We start from the raw sequence: 19318 nt of genomic DNA on the forward strand, positions 1-19318 counted from the left end.
AGTTCTGCTTTCAAGGATCTACAAGTCATTTTCTCTCTAAGAGGTCTACAGCAGGTTCACCCAGCAATTGCCAAAAAAGTTTCTTCTGTTATTTTGGTTTGGTGTTTTGCATGTCTGGTTTAACAATACTTGCAGTTCTAAACAAATGTGTTGCTCCCATCAGCCAGCAGAAATGATGCTGTCCTTGCAAATTTGACAAATTGTACTCGTGTAGCCGCTGCCTGGCAAAAACCCTGCATAACCTCCATGAATTAAAAAAATGAAATCACACTTCAGGCAGTGTGTTATGCATAGGTCGAGTCCTTGAACATGATGTAAAGCATCGTCCGGCGATGGCCCATAAGTTTGCTGCTGTACACAGCATGTGGGAAAGGTTCTGTGCTTGGGTCGGGAACAGTGCTTTCTCTGCCAGGCTCTCAGAGTTGTATGTGTGCAGTGCACGGAAGCGACCAGTGCCGTACCGACGGCCGACACCGCCCAGCCCCAGTTCATGCAGTGCGGCATCCTGGTCATCGTCATCAACCACGTCAAGTCGCTCCAGCAGTTCGGAGCACTCATCGGACAACTGTTGATAGAAGGAAATGAGGCTACAATAACTTGCGCAACTCTGCTATGGCAGGCATCAGGCAGAGGTTGTGACAGTCTACATGAATTTTACTGTCAATACTGTCAAAGCCTCTGTTTATGTTTTGCTGGTTTTGCAGTCTAGTCAGCGGGCATAAATCTCGAGTTGCACTGGCAAACAACTTCTAACAGGCGCTTTGCACCAGCCATACAGCCTGGTTCAAAGTTTAAAGCAACAAAAGAAAGCACAGCCAGCAAATACAAAAGAGAGGTATATGCCTACACAGATGCAGAGTGGTATGTCTTGTCAGCTGTCAACCAGTTATATGTGCATGTGCAACACCACCTCAGCACACCATTCCCTCAACATTCCGTAATGTTGAGAGGAACTAAAAGAAGGTCAACACAAGAAAGAAATGCTCCTGTCATTTAGCAAAACTGCAGTCAGTATGTCAGATGCATGTGCACGTGAACACAAAGATTGCTAAAAATCAGACTGAAGACATTGAACAAAAATGTGAAATGCAAGACTTGAATGGCAAAGAAATGTTCAAGTGCAAGATGGTTCATGGATGTGATAACATTGAGTGCTACCGAAATAGATTCACACAGAACAGCTAAAAAAAAAAAAGGCCACCATTTTTTTCTCGTTTGTTTTCAATAATTTCATGTGAATCAGCCCATTCTGATAATAGTGACACCGTAAAAACATGAAATTATTGTACTGAATAAGAATCATTTCCATTTTAAATGCAATGGTACACAACTAGAGAATGATAAATCAAGAAGGTAACACAGCAGTACTCGGCACATTAAGACTACTTGTGGCAAAAACCAAAACAGCCATACAGAACGGCTATTTCATGCAAGGAGAAAAGCTAGCATGGCCACTCCCTTCTGACATTGTTAGTGGCCAAGCACGTATGGGCAAAACCAACTCTGCTCATTGACTTTTGCTTTTGTGTTTGGCTCAATGTCCATGCTGTCTCACTGGGGCATTGCAGACATTCTTGCATACATTCCTTTTATTTACTTATTGCACTTTTCTGGAACAGCCACTAGTTGCCGAGTGCATTACACTAGCATCACGCTTGCAGGCTGGCCACCCTTTTTAAGAGATCACAATGGTGGTATGTATACTGTTCATGGTCTCTATGCCAAAGTGCAGAGTTGCAGAATGGGCAGACAGTAATTGAATTTCCAATGCAAGATAAGCAGGATGACAAATGGTAAAGTGAAGTCCCACGTGCCCAAAGTAGAATACCTTCAAATAAAGTAATTGCAATTGCCACTCACTTGAGCATAGCCACGCAACTGCATTGAGGCGGATGCCTACTGCAACTATTCTTTTGAATGGAATGCCATGGTCAATGAAAAATTTTACTAACGCCATTCCTGCTTCAAGCTGTTCTACTTGGCACAGTCCTACTACTAGCCACCACGGTTGGCTGTTAAAGCAACTACCCCAGCAAGGCAGCCGCCCGATTCCTAGGTAAAGATAAGGAATATGGCCATTCTTTGCACCTAATTATTCTGAGAACAAATGAAACAAGAACACAGCATAATGAAGATACACATTCACTTTAATATTGTGCTCAAGCAATGGTGCTTGGTTTCAGCTACATAGATACCGCAGACAATTTTTGCAAGATGCTTAGATATCAGCCATAAACTTAACGCATGCTGTGTGAATGGCAAGCGCATTTATTGTGCTGAAAATGTGCACAATAACTGATTGACAAAGTACGATGGATTGCAAGCAAGGAATACATACTGCTCACAATGAATTTCTTTTCTTTCACACAACTTGGCACACATTTCTCCCAAGATGGAAATGTACAAGGCAATGTACATAGCACAGTAGGCAGTGGACTTTGTCTTGATACAGCCCAGTTGCAGGCCAGTCACATTCCACGACATCTTCCCCATTTTTTACACTTTCTAATCGATTTGGGAAGCTCAGTAGGGCTCGTACTATTTATTAATAACTACATACAAGCCAATGCATTCAGAACTGAGCGTTTGACATCGCTGTATAAAACAAATTCTAGACACTGTCCAGAGATTCAAAATAAATGCACTGAAAAACTGTGTACCATGTGCATTATCTGTCTCATGCTCTCATACACACAGATGCATTAAAAAAAAAAAAACCCTAAGAATGCATTTTACAATATTTACAAAATGTGGCAAAGGTGGCGGGGTTGATATCTCACTCTGCTAGGGATGGCTCAGTCCCGCCAGTTAGTTCCTGGAAGAGAACAGGTAAGACCAACAAATCAGTCAAGATTCCAAAACATAGTAAAGAAAAACCCCTGTCAGGAAGCTCAAAGGCGCTTTTTAAGTGAACATCACTGTGCTTCTTCAAGCAATTATTAGACAATATAAAAGACACAGTAAGCACTCTGAGGGGATCATTCAGATTGTTTTTATAGGCACTATGAAAAGAAGATACTATACTGCACGTAACTGTGCAACCTACCAATTAAATTTGGTCAGCTGTTACTTTGCCCTTTGTGCCCCCTACAAAGCACTCTCTCATTGCCTTGGTCTCTCAATGCCCATGTACAGATTTGAGGTAGTAGACATGATATACCATTCCTGGCCTCCAACCAACATTATTGGCAAAGTGTCGGAAGCCATGGAGGCGACACAGGGTAATCATCAGTGGAAATGTCCTCAACAGATATAGAAGTTCCATGCTTAGTAGTAGCTTATGGCTTAATAGGATTGAATGTCCCAAAGCGACCCGGGCAACGAGAGACGCTGTAGTGGGGGGGCTCGAGATAACTTCGACCACCTGGAATTCATTAATGTGCACTGACATCGCACAGTACATAAGCCTTTAGCATTCTGCTCCATCGAAATGTGACCGCCACAGCCGAGATCGAACGCATGTCTTTCGGGTCAGCAGCTGAACACCATAACCACTGAGCTACCGCTTAGTAGTAGCCTTGACGTTATTTGCTGCAATGTTTCAACACAAGGGGCAGATAATTCTGGTGATGAATGCAGGATAAGTGGCACTTTAGAAAATGCTACAAGCACCACTTTCGTGCAAATCAGCCACAAAGTTCCTAGGTTTTGGAGGTCAAAGAGCAATGTGGGCAGAGAGAAGAAAAGACTGGAAGCTAGAATGCTGAGTGTGCTTCCAGCTATGTATCACAGGTGCACAAACCTTTTTTTCATTGCACTGCAACTCGGGATCATAGTTACCAAATGCTGCTTTAAAGCACCACTAGGAGGGAACGCAGCCAGTTAGATTGCCTCTCAAGGTGCCAATGTCTTGCACTACAAAGCCTATTTCAAACACACAGTCAAGCTGGGCCGGCAACTATCCTGAAGCATGTGACAGCATTTCACAGCAAGACTGAAGGTGAACTCAGCAGTACCAAGGTGGCATTCCGTAACAGTATGGAACAAATATTGACATCACACATGGGCTGAGCAGCACAGCAGAGATGCATGCCTGCCACAATGGCAGCCTCCTTGTTTGAGCGCCTTTGTGCACTGGAGAGAGTTAGTCACTACAGGATTGACCTTAAAAAGCTGGCGGGAGATTTTCAAAACAAAAACAAAACTGCAATGAAGTAATTTTAGGCATCTTTCACTACAATATCTATTTGCACCTAAGTAAGGGCCTAAGTAAGGGCCGAGGCTTGGCAGGACTGATATGATGACTTGCAGAGCACCAGGCCATTGGAAAGCATGGACCCATTTTATCACAGGTGGGTATCCAGTGGCGCTGTGAATTGAACCCCGCACCATCCACATGCAAGGAGGACACTAAAACTAAAACCACTAGAGCAGTGAGAGAAAAAAAAAAGCAGGAGACTACGCTGCTTATGTACAAGGCACAGACTGAGGACACGCGAAAGGGACACTACCAACATTAAAAAACAGAATTGCAACTAAACATATTTGATGTCCCCCACTCACAGAAGCTACACAGTTGCGAAGTACTAGTAGTGTCGGAACACAAACAAGAAAATGTGATATGAAAACACTCGGATAGGCTTCAATATAACTTCTGTTGGATAACGGGGGGGACTTGAAAAAGAACTGCTTGTGGCAGCAGCATTTGGAAACAAAAGAAAGGCTTTTCCTTTAATTTAAGCTAAAGGGGCAAACTTCTGGACTACTATTTATTTATTTATTTATCACATTACCCACAGTGCCTGTTTGGCATTACAGTGGGGAGGAGAGAGTTACAACATAATCGTAAGACATAGCGGCAGGAAAATAAAAAAATATAGAAAATACATTGCAGAATAATTTGATACAAACAAGTATAAAATAACAGCAACACTGCAAATGATTCATTAGATTTTGTTCATGCGTAGATTTGTTGAAACTAGATTTTGTTGAAATAAAGAGGTAAGCTAAACAAGCAGAGCGCATGCATTTTGAAATAACATGCAGTACTAAGTGAAGTGCATGTCGGAAAAAAATATAAAAGGCAAAATTAATGGCTGGCATTTGTGCGTCACCTTTAATAATTCAGCCAGTGGGAGTGCCTGGTCTGCAAGGGTCTGGAGGTGCTTGTTTTCAGCAGTCAGCAAGTCCACTTGGTCCTGCAACTGCAAGTAAGGACGACAGGTTATAACAATTGTCAATGCTAGCTGGGTGCTGCAGAGAGCACCAACACAGTCATTACCTGCTCGTTCTCCTCGAGAGCTTTCTCCAGGGCAATGCGCCTTTGCTCTGCAAGCTGCCGCCAGTACTCTGCTGGAACTGGCTCTGCACGAGGAAGTGCAATCAGTGCCTGTACGGAGCTTCTTGGCAACCACCAAGTGCTTCGCCACCCATCGCGGCAGGCAACAATAAACTGTTTGGTAGCTTGGACATCTAGCACAGCAGCCATCCCAAGGAAAACGCCTTCCTGAGGTGGCCATTCTTCAAAACCAAGCATAGTGGCAATTTATGGTTTATGGGGGGCTTAACATCCCAAAGCGACTCGGGCTATGAGGGACGCCGTAGTGAAGGGCTCCCATTGCAGTCAAAACAAAATACACGTGTGCCAGACCCTCGCTCATACAATGGAATGTGGTCTACGGCGTCGGAAAAATATACGCCTCCAGCAAGTGCAGGGACACGGCAAGCACGTCTACTCCCAGCCAGACCTCCACGGTGCAGTGCCTCTGGTACACCTCAGTCTGCCAAGGTCGAAGTAAATATATTATCTACTGCAGAACGCTCCGTCATTTGGTCAGGCCACGCGGACGGCAGTGTGCTTCGTGAACAGACTGCCAACTTTCTGCAAGCGCCCCTGCAAGTCCCTAAATATGCTGCAATGGCAATGAAATAGGTGGCCTGCCGCGCGTAATGCCGCCATACAGGATAAGGTAATACAAAGCTAATGTAATAAGCACATTACCAAGGCGGTACTTCGCACGGACACCCGTGCAGACACGCGTAAATTACACGGCAACGAGGATAAGTTTCAAGTACCATTGACCATCAAGTCGTAGGCATCGCATGGAGTCTCCAAGGCAGCATCACAGTCAGTCTTCCCAGGCTTTGGCGGAGCAGAATTCTCGGGGTCGTCGAAAGTGAGCCTTTTTTGATTCTGAAGAAAAAGAGCCGTTAACAAGGTCGAACCAGCAATACGCGTCGTGCATTTACCTTTACCAAATTGAGACGCATCACGCCGTCAGTGACTGCAAGCCCACACTGTTTAGACGCGGTTGGCTGCACTTCGCTCAGCGCTTTCCGCTTCATACCCTGCAAAATCATAAACAAGAAGGTGACTATTTGGACAAATTCTAAAATGGTCACTACAGGACGAACCTTAGTTGTCGTCTTCATAATTGCAGCCGCAGAAAACAGCAATGAGAGGCAATGCAGACGTCCCACCAACACCGCGTTCGCAACTTGTAGAATGGCGCCAGTAAAGCAACGTAGCAATCCCGCGGCTGGCAATTTTTATCAATTTTAATTCGGCAGAAATAAAAACATAATATCAGCCGCGAACAGGATTCCAGTAGTAATCTAATAATTAAATTTTTTCGCCACCAATTTTTGCCGAGAGTTTTTTTTAAGGAGTTTTTGATTCGCGCTTATTTGTGGCTTGGTTTTGGCCCGGCCCGATTCGTTAGTTGGTAGTCGGCTGCGGAGTGGGCGTCATGTGGCTGCTGCTAGCACGGCGTGGTGTGAAATTCGCTACGTCCAAAGTTGTGTACAGGAGAATGTCGTCCTCAGGATTCCTGATCGATGAGGCCGAGTACTCTTTTCTCAAGGACCTCGGTCTTTCAAAGAAGAACCTGGGAGTTTACGACGGACAGTGGCGAGGTAGCGGTCAGGTGAGCGGATGCTCGTATGACCCGGCGCGTCCGGAGGTCGCCGCTGATAAGGGCACATGTGGCACCGGTTTGCAGCGTCATTCTGCCTACTTGACCGATCTAAATGCCGCATTACCTGCCCCCTCCTTACGGTCAAGTGTAAAATAAGGACTGCTTTCTTGTCTTGTTTGTGAAATCTGGCTTTTGGCCAGGCTGATAGTAGGCTTGCGGCAGGCTTGTTTCGTTCCCGGCCAAGTAGAAACTAAAAACAAAACGGGCTTCGTAGTCGATGCAGAACCGAAACGCCGAAACCGGTTGCGTTCTGTTGCTCAAGTGCAGGTCCATCTCTAAGGGTTAAACTCCACATGTCGAAGCTTCTTGAGCTGATAGTACTGTGGTGTGCACAAGTGGTACCGTGCATCACGGCATGTTTAGGATATAAGGCCCCATATTTGTTCCAGGGCGCTCCCGAAAGGAATCTTCTCTCCATCGAGATCTCTATCCCGCAGCCGTACGTTAGGCAACTGCATTGAAGCACGCTGCAAAATCAAGCTTTGGCCTATGAAGTACTTAAACCGTTTTGAACATACTGCACCTTCGTGTCATGAAAGTACCTTCTTTCCTGTGTGCATCATAACGAGCCCCTCATTTTCCTACTCATATGTACACAGTTCATTTAAAACTTAATGCTGCTGAGCTGTTGTAGTTGGCAAGTTGATTTTGAAAATAGGTGTTCAGCTGCCACTAATTGTCTCTAAGCCATTCCTCTGACTGTCGCCCACTTGCATTTTCGTGACATCCCAAAACCTAATCACGGTGGCTGTTGCCCCCTGGCATCCACTCTATGTGAGTGACAGTCATCAAGGCCTTGTGACATTGCAGGTCCTGACGTCTTACTGCCCTGCCAATGCCCGGCCCATTGCCGAGGTGGTCCAGGCCACTCCAGCCGACTATGAAGCTGCAATGGCTGCCAGCACAGCAGCCTGGCAGCAGTGGGCGGACCTGCCAGCTCCAAAGAGAGGAGAGATTGTTCGCCAAATGGGCGACGCACTGCGTCGCTACAAGGAGCCTCTTGGCAAGCTTGTCTCCCTTGAGATGGGCAAGATCCTGGCCGAAGGGGAAGGCGAGGTGTGTGAAGCCAGCAGAAAAGGCAGCTTCAAATGAACCTCACGAGAAGAGTGCAGTGACCATAATAGCCGGTTAAAGTGTGTGAGGTGCAAGGTTTTGACCCCAGCCTCATGCATTGCATTCAGGTTGAGTGAGATGGAAGATATTTGACCCCAGGTCTTAGGCATAGCCTACTTTGTCTGAATGCAAGCCACCTTTGTCTTTGCTCTTTATGGGAGCAAGGGATTCAGCGAGGTTTAATGAACGGGGTCTTAAGCCAGTGGTTTATGCAGATCTGTGCAGTAATGTTCACTTTTCGTGAAATTGTCGTTGGAAACGTTTTTATGTTCCGGCTCTAAAAACCAAAGCTGGTGGTTAGTCCTACCTTTATTATTAGAAGGGAGCAGTGCCCATTCATGTTTGCTGTTTCTGCTTCTGAACATGTGGTCTGGCATGCAAAAGCATGTGCAAAGACCTCCTGCTCAATTACAACCCTTTTGCCTGTGGTCCTCCTTACCCACTGTGTCAGTATAGGCTAGGCACGTGTTGAGGGATTGTAGTCTTTCGTTCTGGGTGCAGAGAGTTTCTTTTTTCACGATAAAAATCTGCAAGATAACGTAAAGAGGTGAAAATAATGAAAATATTTCCCCTTGGGGGACGTTTTGCATCACGTAGGTGTTCCATATGTCTGGTTGAAAGGAGCCAAATTTCTTCCACAATAACTCTTACTGTATGACTGTTGGTGACCTTGACTGCAGAAATTTGTATACTGGAGGGGGGCACAGTAACAACTGGTGAAGAGGCTGTAATGGGAATGGCAAAGGGACAGTGTTTAGAGGCCTTACTAATATTGCATTCAGCAAAGAAGGATTTTAGAGCTAAGAGCACCACAAGTGCACTTTTCTTTTGTTTCCTGTGTGACCATTGCCTTGAGAAAGTTGCATGGGCTTGCCTGCTTCTAATATCGCTGAAACAAAAGGTGGCTTTCTTGGGAACAGTCAACCTGTGGAAATGGCTCATTTCGTGCGTGTGCCATTGGCACAGCTTGGAACACCGAAGTTGAGACATTTTATTAATTTACATGCAGCGTATGGCATGTGGAAGTTGCTGCATTGAATGAGTTCAGAGCAGTATGCACCCTTTCTGGACTAACGGGCTTCACAGAAATGCCAATCATTTCCTGCCTTTCATGAATATAACAGGAAGGCTTGTTATATTCACTCACAGAAGAGTACTTTATTACAAGGCAGGGTTAAGTACACAGGTTTCTACAGAGGCTTTTATGATCATAACTTTGGTTTGGGCTAGTGGTTTTTTTTTTCTTTTTTGTAGAATGATGTGGGATATATGCAGACAAGAACAAACAAGACCACTTATTCTAGGCTATTTCTCTGTCCGTATCTCTTTCTCTCTGTGTGCGTGAGAGAGCATGTGCCTTTTTTTTTCGCTTTTGTTAGGAATTGCATTGTTTTTGCTGCATCACTTATTTCAAACTAAAGTTTAACTGGAGTGATTGCACTTGTCTCAGCCAACTAATTATGGCAGACCAACGTAGCAGGAGGAAATTTGGAAAATAATATGGTTCGTAGTAAGGGCTGGGGAGGCAGTCTGAAGTGTTGGACACCGCTTTATTGCATCCTTGAAAAATTTGTAGCCAATGAATTGGTCAATACTTGCCAATTTGCTTAATGTTTGGAGGAAATGCTTAGAAACGGAGGATAGGGCAGTGGGGGACAAATCAGCATGATTGGCATGCCGCCGTGAAGAGTTGTTGACGGCAATGGGTTAGACCGGATGAGAAATGCAGGTTGATATCCCAGCCGAAATGAATAGGAAAAACTGGATGTCGGGCACACAGCTAGAATTTTGAAGGTTTAAGCCGAATGTGTTTGGTGTGGGCTGACTGTGCATAGTGCACCTCCCAAGACAAACTTTATTGCTCCTTACATGGAGAGAACTGCTGCTGAATAAGTGCTGTTGTGAGACCCTTGGTTGCCTATCTGTGGCATTTGCTTCCTAACGGCACGGTTGAAAAGGCCACTAGTAAATAGTCAGTGCACTCTCCTTGGCAGGTGCAAGAGTACATAGACGTATGCGACTACGCTGTGGGTCTTTCACGCACCATCGAAGGCAAGTGGTTACCGAGCGAGAGGCCTGGTCACGCACTCTTTGAGGCCTGGAACCCACTAGGTGTGGTTGGAGTCATCACTGCCTTCAACTTTCCTGTGGCTGTCTATGGCTGGAACAGTGCCATCGCGCTTGTCTGCGGCGACACGCTAATCTGGAAGACTGCTAGCACCACTCCACTGTGCGGCGTGGCCGTCACTAAAATCATCTCGCAAGTCCTTGAGGTGAGATTGACCTAGGTTAAGGTAAACCGCAGAAATCAGGCGTCTGAATGGTAGCTGTTATACCTACTTGTCGCAGCTGCCCTTATTTGCATTGCACCTGTAATTGTGAAGGCATGCGATTGCCGTAATGCACTCATGGTGGACGTAAAATACCCCGTGTAAGCATTATTCATCAACATCATTAAAAGCTGATTATATTACAGTGGCTGTGATTTGACTGACAGAAATGCAGGTGACCATGGTTGCAAGGTTGTTATATAGATGGAAAGAGGACTATGTATGAACCTTATTTCATGCCTAGCTTGTTATGGTAGCATTAAAAACTAACATTTTTTTTGTGTTCTGTTATTGACAAGGGTTTGGCTTATGTTTGAGCACATCATCATACCCCAACCATCGCATCCTTGCAATGGGTCATCCTTCCAAAGTTTGCCATCTTTCTTATCATTCAAATCTTCTACCCATGCATCCAGTGCCCTTTATAATTTTTTCCTTTTCTTTATTTGCTGCTTCACACAGACATCTGTATGTGTAAATAGATGTACATTTTGTGCTGCCTTTTATTAGACTTGTTTTAGACATAATTGCAGAACTTTTGTGTGGGCTGGAAGCATTCTTGTGCTGTGAAACTGCATGCTATACCAAAGTGGTTTGGGTAGCTAAGAGAACTTTTCCATTTCCAGTTTCCCTTTAGTGCCCAGTGTCAGTTTCGTGGCACACCGTTGCACACTGGGTACTTATTACTAAATAGAGGTTGCTTGCACAGTCTGTGGTCACCATGTTCACAGCAGGCAGCACTTGCTGATCAAAACGTTCGGCATCTCTGTGAGGAAGCTGCGTGAAGATAAGGGAGGCGTGAATTTGAGACTTTCGGCCGGCGCTCTGCTGCACGTCTCCATTTTCTGACAGCTTTTGCTGGGAAAACAAGAAAACATTTGGATAAATGTCCCTAATACCCCTGTCACACGGGCACTGCAAAGGCCTTTGCAAATCGGGTCCTTATGTTTAAAAGCGTAAGGAGTGTAGCTACACGGCACAAATGTTGCACCTTTGCTGCTAAGGGCCTTGGAGGCGAAGGCGCCCATCAAATACCTCTCGAGCCCAAAGGCGCGGCCTTCAAGAACCTGCAGTCGCAATGCCGTTCAACGTCAAAAAATAAAACAAAAAATACGTGTAGCGAACAGTGTTTGAGAACATCGTTAAAAAGTATGAAAGCTTTGTCTGGTGTCGCCTTTCGGACAAAAGTTTATATTTTACGTCCAGATTTCAAGAAAGTGAAATTGTTGCAGCACCACCAAGTGCCCCTCTTGTCCAAGAAAATACACAGAACCTGCTGCTGCTGATATAAGTAGCTGTTGCAGTTCTTTTGAAGGAAGCAGTAAAAGCAAAAAATTGTGTGAGCTCTTTGTATGTAGCTGCGTCACTGCTCCTTTGAGCATTTGCTGAGGTGCTTTTGCTGGGAAGGCCTTCAAGGAATGCCGTGTGACAGGGGTATAAGCCTTAGAGTTGGTTTCAGGCCTTCAAGTTGGTCTCTCACATAACTCTGAGTAGATGCACAAAATGGACTGAACGCCCATTGCTTCGAATTCATGTTTCTCCAAACTTCAGCTGGGCTAGCAATTTCTTTCATTGGCTTTTTAAATGCAGAGTACATTGGCTAGCATAATGTGGAGCTAATTATTTCTTTGATCCCTTCATAATTTAGGTATTTAAGAATTAAGAAGGCTCTGAGATTAGGTGCTTGAAATCCTTAGTTTGGCCTTTTTTTGTGGTCTTTGCTGCAGATTTTGAGGCACAAAGCTAATACATGCTTTGTATTAGCTAGGTCTCATCCTGCAAATTTTCATTACTATGCTGCGTTTCATTCTGTGCAACTGAGTCAGGGTTGTCTCGAATCTCTTTGGGTTGTTTCTCTGGGGACATGGACATCCTTCAACTTCCACACATTGTAATCATTATCAGAAAGTGTGCAGTGGAGGTGCCAGTGGCAGTTATCTCTTCTTCTCCACTCCAAACTGCTATCTCTGCCTTGTTTGAGGATCTGCACCTCAGCTTGCTTCAAGCGGGATTCGTGACATGCACAATCAGCACATTCGTACGAACCTCTTGCAAATGTTTAATTTTTCTAGTGCTCTTGCAGTCTTTGTATAGCACTCCTGTGCATTCCCAGATCTTTTTTTTCTCAGTACCACTCTGGTGTGTTGCATCCTCAGGCTGGCATGTTCCTTTTTTGCTGACTGAGTATGGCTTTGTGATGGGAATCTTACCATCCATAAGGCACGAAATGCATTATGCGTGTTCACAAAATTTGTCTTAACTTCATATTCTGGTGTTTTCAGATGTAGTTCCCACGTAAGTATGGCTTAATGCATGACTTTCTCGAGCGGGGGGGCGGGATTCGTGTTCTGTTGGTGCTCTGTTGGTTTTCCGTGGGCCATTGTTTCGAGGCAAATGTTGACTGGAGGGACTGCTGCTGCGGTCCATCATAGTGGCACAGTATGCACAAGAACCAATCTAGATGCCACCACGGTGGTTGAGTGGTTGTGATGCTCGGCTCCCGACCTCCAGTGGAGGACACAGGTTCGATCCCAGCCATGGCGGCCACATTTCGATGGAGGCGAAATGCTAGAGGCCCATGTGCTGTGCGATGTGTGTGGTCGTTAAAGAACCTCAAGAAGTACTTTGGTTTGGGCTAGTTGGTTCATAGCTGTAGAGATGTCAGGACGATGCGAAAGGAACAAGGATGGGAGAGCCACAAGAACACAACAGGACAGGCTGTGTTGTGTTGTGTTCTTGTGTCTCTCTCATCCTTGTTCCGTTCGCACTGTCCTGACATCATCTACAGCAAAGAACCTCAGTTGGTCCCAATTTTCCTGAGCCGTCCACTATGGCGTCTCCCATAGCCTGAGACGGTTTCAGACACTAAGCCCCATATATCAAACCAATCTATATAGTGTGAGCGTTTTACTGCAGTATTGTCCCCTGGTAACTTATGAAGTAGCTACTTTAAGAAAGAAAAGTGCCAGTGGCCTGTTAAAAACAGGTTGTGCTAAAGGCAGCTGTTCTGACTGCAAGTCGCAGTCATGCCGTTGACTATGCAGCCAGTCTCGAGCATACAATGCTACAGCTTAAAGCAGATGTGGGCTGCGTACTGAAGTACTGTCCAAAAAAGGGCCCTAAATGTCCTTCAACAGCTGTCTCTGGGCCAGTCTTCAGAGCAAATCTGGAAGTTTCTTGAGGTAGTGTCCCTTAATTATGCTGTTGCTGTAGTCTCTTCTCTGTACTGTTCACTTATCCAGCGATGATGTACTGTTGCCAACATAATACTCGTACATGGTTGTTACAGGTCTACTTATGCAAATTTTGCTGCTGCGCATCATAATTCGGCAAAAATTAGTCTTTATATTTGCCCTTGCTGTTGGCTTGTTTAAAGTGATTCCTTCAGGCAGCCCTGCATTTGCTACATTTTTAGCATTATACTCGCTGTAGTCCGCATCCTCAGCAAAAACTTTTGCGCTTGTCTTCGGTCAGTTCATCAAGTCCTAGGAATGGAATCTGTGCACCACTTGTCAAGCAGCCTTTTAGCGGGAGTTCCGCAGCGAGTGTGGTTTAAGGTGCACTGTGGACAGTTCTGTAGTAGCACACCCTGCACCTTCTCCCTCCCTATTAACTTTGCAGGCCAACAGCCTGCCCGGCGCCGTGTGCGCTCTGACTGTGGGCGGCCCCCCCATTGGTGATGCAATGGCCCGCGATGACCGCGTGCGCCTGCTCTCCTTCACGGGCAGCACGCAGGTGGGGCGCCAGGTAGCGCTCAAAGTGCAGGAGCGTTTTGGGCGGCCCCTGTTGGAGCTTGGGGGAAACAACGCCATTCTTGTGGATGAGGATGCTGACCTGGACATGCTGGTGCGCGCCGCGCTGTTTGCCTGTGTGGGCACTGCAGGCCAGCGCTGCACCACCACCCGCCGTATCATTGCCCACCACAAGGTGGGTGGCCATTGAAATGGGGCACTGAAGTTGGGGAGTGCAGTGATGAACATTATTGCTGGACTAGCACTGTAGCACAGGGATGGGAGTGTGTGGTGGGAAGATGTCTGTTCCGCATGAACATTCTTTTCTTTGAGGACTATTGCCTCATCTCAGTGTTAAGCACCTCATTTTTCAGTGTTAACATTTTAGGTTTATCATCATCATCAGCCTGACGGCACCCACTTCAGGGCAAAGGCCTCTCCCATGTCTCTCCAATTAAGCCTGCCCTTTGCCAGCTGAGGCCACTGTATGCACGCAAACTTCTTAATCTCAACCGCCCACCTAACCTCCTGCCCCCTACTGCTACGCTTGCCTTCTCTTGGAATCCACTCCGTTGCCCTTAAGGACCAGCGGTTATCTTGCCTTCGCATTGCATGCCTTGCCTAAGCCCATTTCTTCCTCTTGATTTCGACTAAACTTATATGGTGACACACACTTGCTACAATTTCCATACAGAAAAAAGGTTCGACTGTTAGTTGCAGGGTACTCAAAGGGTACTCTTAATTGCATGGTTTTGTGGTTGGGCTGTGTAGCTTGCTGAAAACTTGTGTTGCAGCAGTAATTTTCACCCTACAGTGAGCATGTTAATCTTGGTTTTTGTCAGTGCTGCCACCATTAGTGCTTCTATCTAGTGTAAAAGCACTACTTAATGCTGTCCCAACCAAGAATCTTGTGTGAAGCCTCGTAGTAACTAGAGTAAGTTTGAGTTAGTTCGGAGGAGCGTCGTGCGAGTTGCAGCCAATGGGATGAAGCGCCCGTAAGTTCGGAGGACTATTGCACCAGCTGTAGCATATGGGCGGGTGACCTTAGCCAAACCTAGCACAGCAACATCCCATGCAGAAATAAAATACATGTTGCCGCGACTGAATTTCACTCAGCTTCGCTGGCCACTGCACAAAGGTACTATGCTATTTGCTGCAGCCGATCGCACCTCTTGCTTAACTGCAACAGACACTCGCGCTATGCATTGCACATCGTCGTCTTATTAACTTTCATCTACAGCGCGAACTGATAATCAGCTTAACCTCGATCAGGGCTTAACCTGAGTAATATTGTCGGCAGACGTGCAGGCGACCCATTAAAGCAAAACCATGAGCCAGCCAGGCTGAACACATATTTTCACACATATACACGGTTTAAATACGTTAAAACCATACCATTTTTTTCATCATGAATTCGGAATTTGACTAATCTTTCGCAACCAACGGTCGAGAGCAGTTCTGCCCTCGGTAGTGTGCTGAGTAGTGGCTGGTCTTGCTTCTGTAATTAACTGTTTCCAGTATAGGACAGGGACTGGGTGTGAGCAAAGAGTATGTGGGGGTGAACAAAAGGAATTAAAATATGCCCCTGCCTGCAACTGGATGTGAGCAGTGAGAGGTTTAGCTACAGAATGTAGAAACGGCACAGGAACAAGACAGGGTAGTGGAAGGGTCAGGCCACTGTCTCGTCCCCTTGCTTGTCTTGTCACGCTGTTTTTAAAATTTTAAAAACCTTCTTTAGCAGATAAGCACAAACTGGCTCAAGTAACCACCATCTCGATACAAATTTGGCTGGAGGTGCTGTGCCCTCTAGGACAGTGACCGGGCAGCTCTCATTTTGCTGACTGGATTTTCTTTTCTTTTTTTCAAAGAAGTCTTGTTTCTAAGCTTCGTTGAGTCTTTCACTTCAAAATGTGATGCCCATGCTACCAGCTTCTGTCAAATGCGCCTTCACTTCACATGTCGTGTTGTCTGCAGGTGTATGACCAGGTACTTGCAAGGCTCAAGAATGCGTACAGCCAGGTTCGGCTGGGCGACCCTCTGAACTCCTCAACTCTCTGCGGACCCTTGCACACAGAGCGCGCTGTGGAGGAATTTCTTGAAGCTGTTGCCGAGGCAACGAAGTCTGGTGGAACCATTGAGTGCGGTGGCAAGGTAAGCGAAATGGAATGCGAAAGCGGCACTGCACACTTTTGCATGGCACTCGCATGTTTCATGGAGATGTTGATTTATGTGCGGGAAGCGAGGCATTTGGAACTCGTGCGTTCTATCGGAAGCTGTTTTGACATTTTGCTTTCCCGGCTGTCAGCGTTCTGTGCGATTTGTTCGGATCAGCTGCAGGGACTGCTCATTTTCATCATTTCCTAATAGTTTGAAGTGTTCTTTGTCAACTGGTTTTGTCAAAGTAGTGGGAGTATACTGTTGACCTTGGTACCCTTTTGTTCATTTCATTCCCTCTTTGCTGTACGCAAGGGTTGCTATTTGTTGGCTGTTTGTCTTTAATCAGTGACACCTGTTTTTGTGGAGGCTGCTGGTATTTTTGAAACATTGTTAGTAAATGTGAAATGCAGCTTTGTCTATTCTCATATGCAACCTGCGCTTTTATACGTGAAATGGTGTATGTTTGTCGTTGTGCAGTTGCATGCTTTTGATGGGGCATGTCATTTGTGTACTTGTTTTCCTGTGTGATGCAGTACATAATGCTCACATGGCTTCTCATGAGGATGAGTAAACTCCACCTTTCGCGCATTGTAAACGCATGTTTCCTTTGCACTGTTTGTTTGCAACCTTATGCCATCTGGTTGTTCATAGTGAACTTACCTTTTCATGTGCAGCGGGTGAAAGGCGATGGGTACTTCGTGGAACCCACAATTGTGACAGGTCTGCCACACAATGCACCAGTCGTACACAGGGAAACATTTGCACCTATTGTGTACCTGCTGAAGTGTGACAGCCTAGACCAGGCCATCTCATGGAACAATGAAGTGGAGCAGGGCCTCTCTAGCAGCCTCTTCACAAACAGCCTGGGCAACGTGTTCAAGGTGAGGCTGCTGCTTGCATTGGGCTTCTCATTCTCTTCCAAGTGGGGCAGGGCGGCTGTCTCCCGCAGTCGCCTAAATTGACAAATAGTACAGTGGACTCTTGTGTATTCAAACTCCTTATTTGAACATCTGTAATTAAACTGGTAATTTTGTCCCAGTAGCATCAGGTGTATTAAGAAAGCTCCCTTCAATTTGAATACCTGCAAAAGTAGAACAAATTTTCGATCCCCTTTAGTTCGAATTATCGAGAGTCTACTTTATTTGCTGGAATGTCTTAAGGCGACTGCGGAAGCATGGATTGTATGTAGAGCACTACTTTAAAGGTGCCCTATGTTTCATGGTGTCACAAATGTTGCAACCGAGAGGCATGTAACAAAACTGCTTATGAAGTTTTTGAGGCCAGTGGCCTTCTACTAGAGGTCAGGGGTAGAAAGTGCACCTCTCTGAGGTACGGGTGGAGCAACTGTCATATTTTGTGAGGCTAATCCTCCCTGCACTGCAACTTTACAAGCACCAAATGGGATCGTCATCATTGCATCATCGTTGCGAATGCTTCTTTACCTTTTTGTTCTCACAGTGGCTGGGACCGAAGGGCTCAGACTGTGGCATTGTGAACGTGAACATTCCAACAAGCGGAGCTGAAATCGGTGGCGCTTTTGGTGGAGAAAAGGTGAGATGTGCCATTGTTGTCTTTAGAATACACATTGCATTGTATAATGCACATTGGGAAGAGGATATATGTGGATTCCACAACTCTCAACATGTTGACTTTGTGACAGCTTTGGCTGCTTGGTGTCGTAGTGTGCCGAGTGTGACACGACTCTAAGCTTTGATGGTGAATTTTGGTAGCTTATCCGTCAGGCACAGGGCCTGCTTTTGTGCGTGAGCATATAAATTACTCTTCAGGTTAATTCACCAGCAAGTGCAAAGATTCTTCCTTGGAAGCGAAGCACATGTTTGCGAGCTTTTTCATTGTGCTGTTGTGATTCAGCTAGGCACATTTTTTTCAGCACTACTTGCCAAGGGCCAGCTCTGTAATATGCTGCCTCTTGAGTGGTGCCATTCAGGGATAAGTTTGTGATGATAGTAACGATTTGAGTTTAATGGCACAAGGGCAGTTCAGCCAAAGAGCACCATGGCCAGCATGTTCATCCTGCATGAGGTGGGTCAAAGACCCGTTCTTCCCTCGCATTTCACCCCTGAAGAGCTGAGCACCAGTCCATGGGGAAGTTTGTGCCCATTGAGGAGCTGATGGGTACTCAGCAATTCGCGGAATCAAACCATCACCTCCCACATAAGGATGTTCCTGCTGCTAGGCCACGTCGATGCTATCGGAGTTTAGTTCCAGTGCAACTTTCTGTTGATGCCGCGCACATGTGCACTGCTAATGCTGTGCTTTCATGTGCAGCACACTGGCGGTGGCCGGGAGTCGGGAAGCGACTCATGGAAGCAGTACATGCGTCGATCCACGTGCACCATCAACTACACAAAGGAGCTGCCCCTGGCACAGGGCATTAAGTTCCAGTGAGAGGCTGTGATCAGTCAGTGGTCCAGTCTTGGCGGCCTGCTGGCTTGGGCTGCTTGGCTGCATTGCATCCCACTCTCTGGAGCACTACAAGAGCAGACTTCCTTCATCATGGGGCGGGGGTGGGGAAGTTATATAGTACTATTCATTTTGGCCACTGTCTTAATGGCGACCTTCTGTTTGTTCCATGGGCCTTTGGGGGAAAAACTTCCTGGTATCACTTTGACACTGTGTGCAATGGGACAAAATGCTGTAAGCAAATATCTTAGGCTTTTTTGATACTCTATCTTTTGTTCTAGGGGCTGCATTCCGTGAGATTTTCTTTTTGGGAGCACTTCACTTTTTAAGAAAGGGTGTATTGCCCTAGACTTGTTATATACTAAACAAGAACACTATATATATTTTTGTAATCCCTTTTTTCAGGAACTTGCGTGGTATTATTGTACCTCTTTACAGTGCAAGTAGTTACGGTAAATTTTTGCTAACTTTTGTTGACCCGTGGTGGTGTGCACCAGGAATTGTATGCTGTATTGTTCAGTGCCGTTCTTTTGGCATGTGTATTGCATCTGCAGTTTACACCGATGCAAGTCTGTTATCGGAGGCCTGACATCTGACCAAGGTTGTCTTCCATCAGTCATGAATAAACTTTTCTGTACAAAAGCAA

General features: G+C 45.8%; 3 protein-coding genes across 9 annotated transcripts in view; 2 read left to right on the plus strand and 1 right to left on the minus strand.

Moving 5' to 3' along the window:
* Positions 1–2658, plus strand: part of Srrm234 (Serine-arginine repetitive matrix 2/3/4) — a 76285-nt gene extending 73627 nt beyond the window's left edge. For 4 of the 7 annotated variants that reach the window (XM_077653188.1, XM_077653194.1, XM_077653195.1 and 1 more), the window contains one exon: positions 437–2657. In XM_077653188.1, the coding sequence (XP_077509314.1) occupies positions 437–572 (136 nt within the window). In that variant the 3' untranslated portion in view covers positions 573–2657. Of the gene's footprint in view, positions 1–436 lie in introns of all 7 variants that reach the window. The other 3 variants (XM_077653187.1, XM_077653190.1, XM_077653201.1) reach the window with 1 other exon arrangement.
* geminin (geminin DNA replication inhibitor) lies at positions 2130–6495 on the minus strand. Its single transcript, XM_077653210.1, has 6 exons — positions 6355–6495; positions 6190–6288; positions 6016–6133; positions 5222–5304; positions 5055–5144; positions 2130–2815 (listed from the first exon to the last, which is right to left on the minus strand). Exons 1-6 carry the CDS (start codon positions 6370–6372, stop codon positions 2777–2779), a joined length of 447 nt encoding a protein of 148 aa, XP_077509336.1. The 5' UTR covers positions 6373–6495; the 3' UTR covers positions 2130–2776.
* A 156-nt stretch (positions 6496–6651) lies between these two features.
* On the plus strand, positions 6652–19318 carry Aldh7A1 (aldehyde dehydrogenase 7 family member A1). The gene is made up of 8 exons (XM_077653205.1): positions 6652–6866; positions 7728–7973; positions 10025–10303; positions 13982–14287; positions 16066–16242; positions 16923–17129; positions 17707–17799; positions 18538–19318. The coding sequence occupies exons 1-8, from the start codon at positions 6690–6692 to the stop codon at positions 18655–18657; spliced, it is 1605 nt and encodes a 534-aa protein (XP_077509331.1). The 5' UTR covers positions 6652–6689; the 3' UTR covers positions 18658–19318.

Source organism: Amblyomma americanum, chromosome 2 (assembly GCF_052857255.1).
Source record: "Amblyomma americanum isolate KBUSLIRL-KWMA chromosome 2, ASM5285725v1, whole genome shotgun sequence".
NCBI classification, from domain to species: Eukaryota; Metazoa; Arthropoda; class Arachnida; order Ixodida; family Ixodidae; genus Amblyomma; species Amblyomma americanum.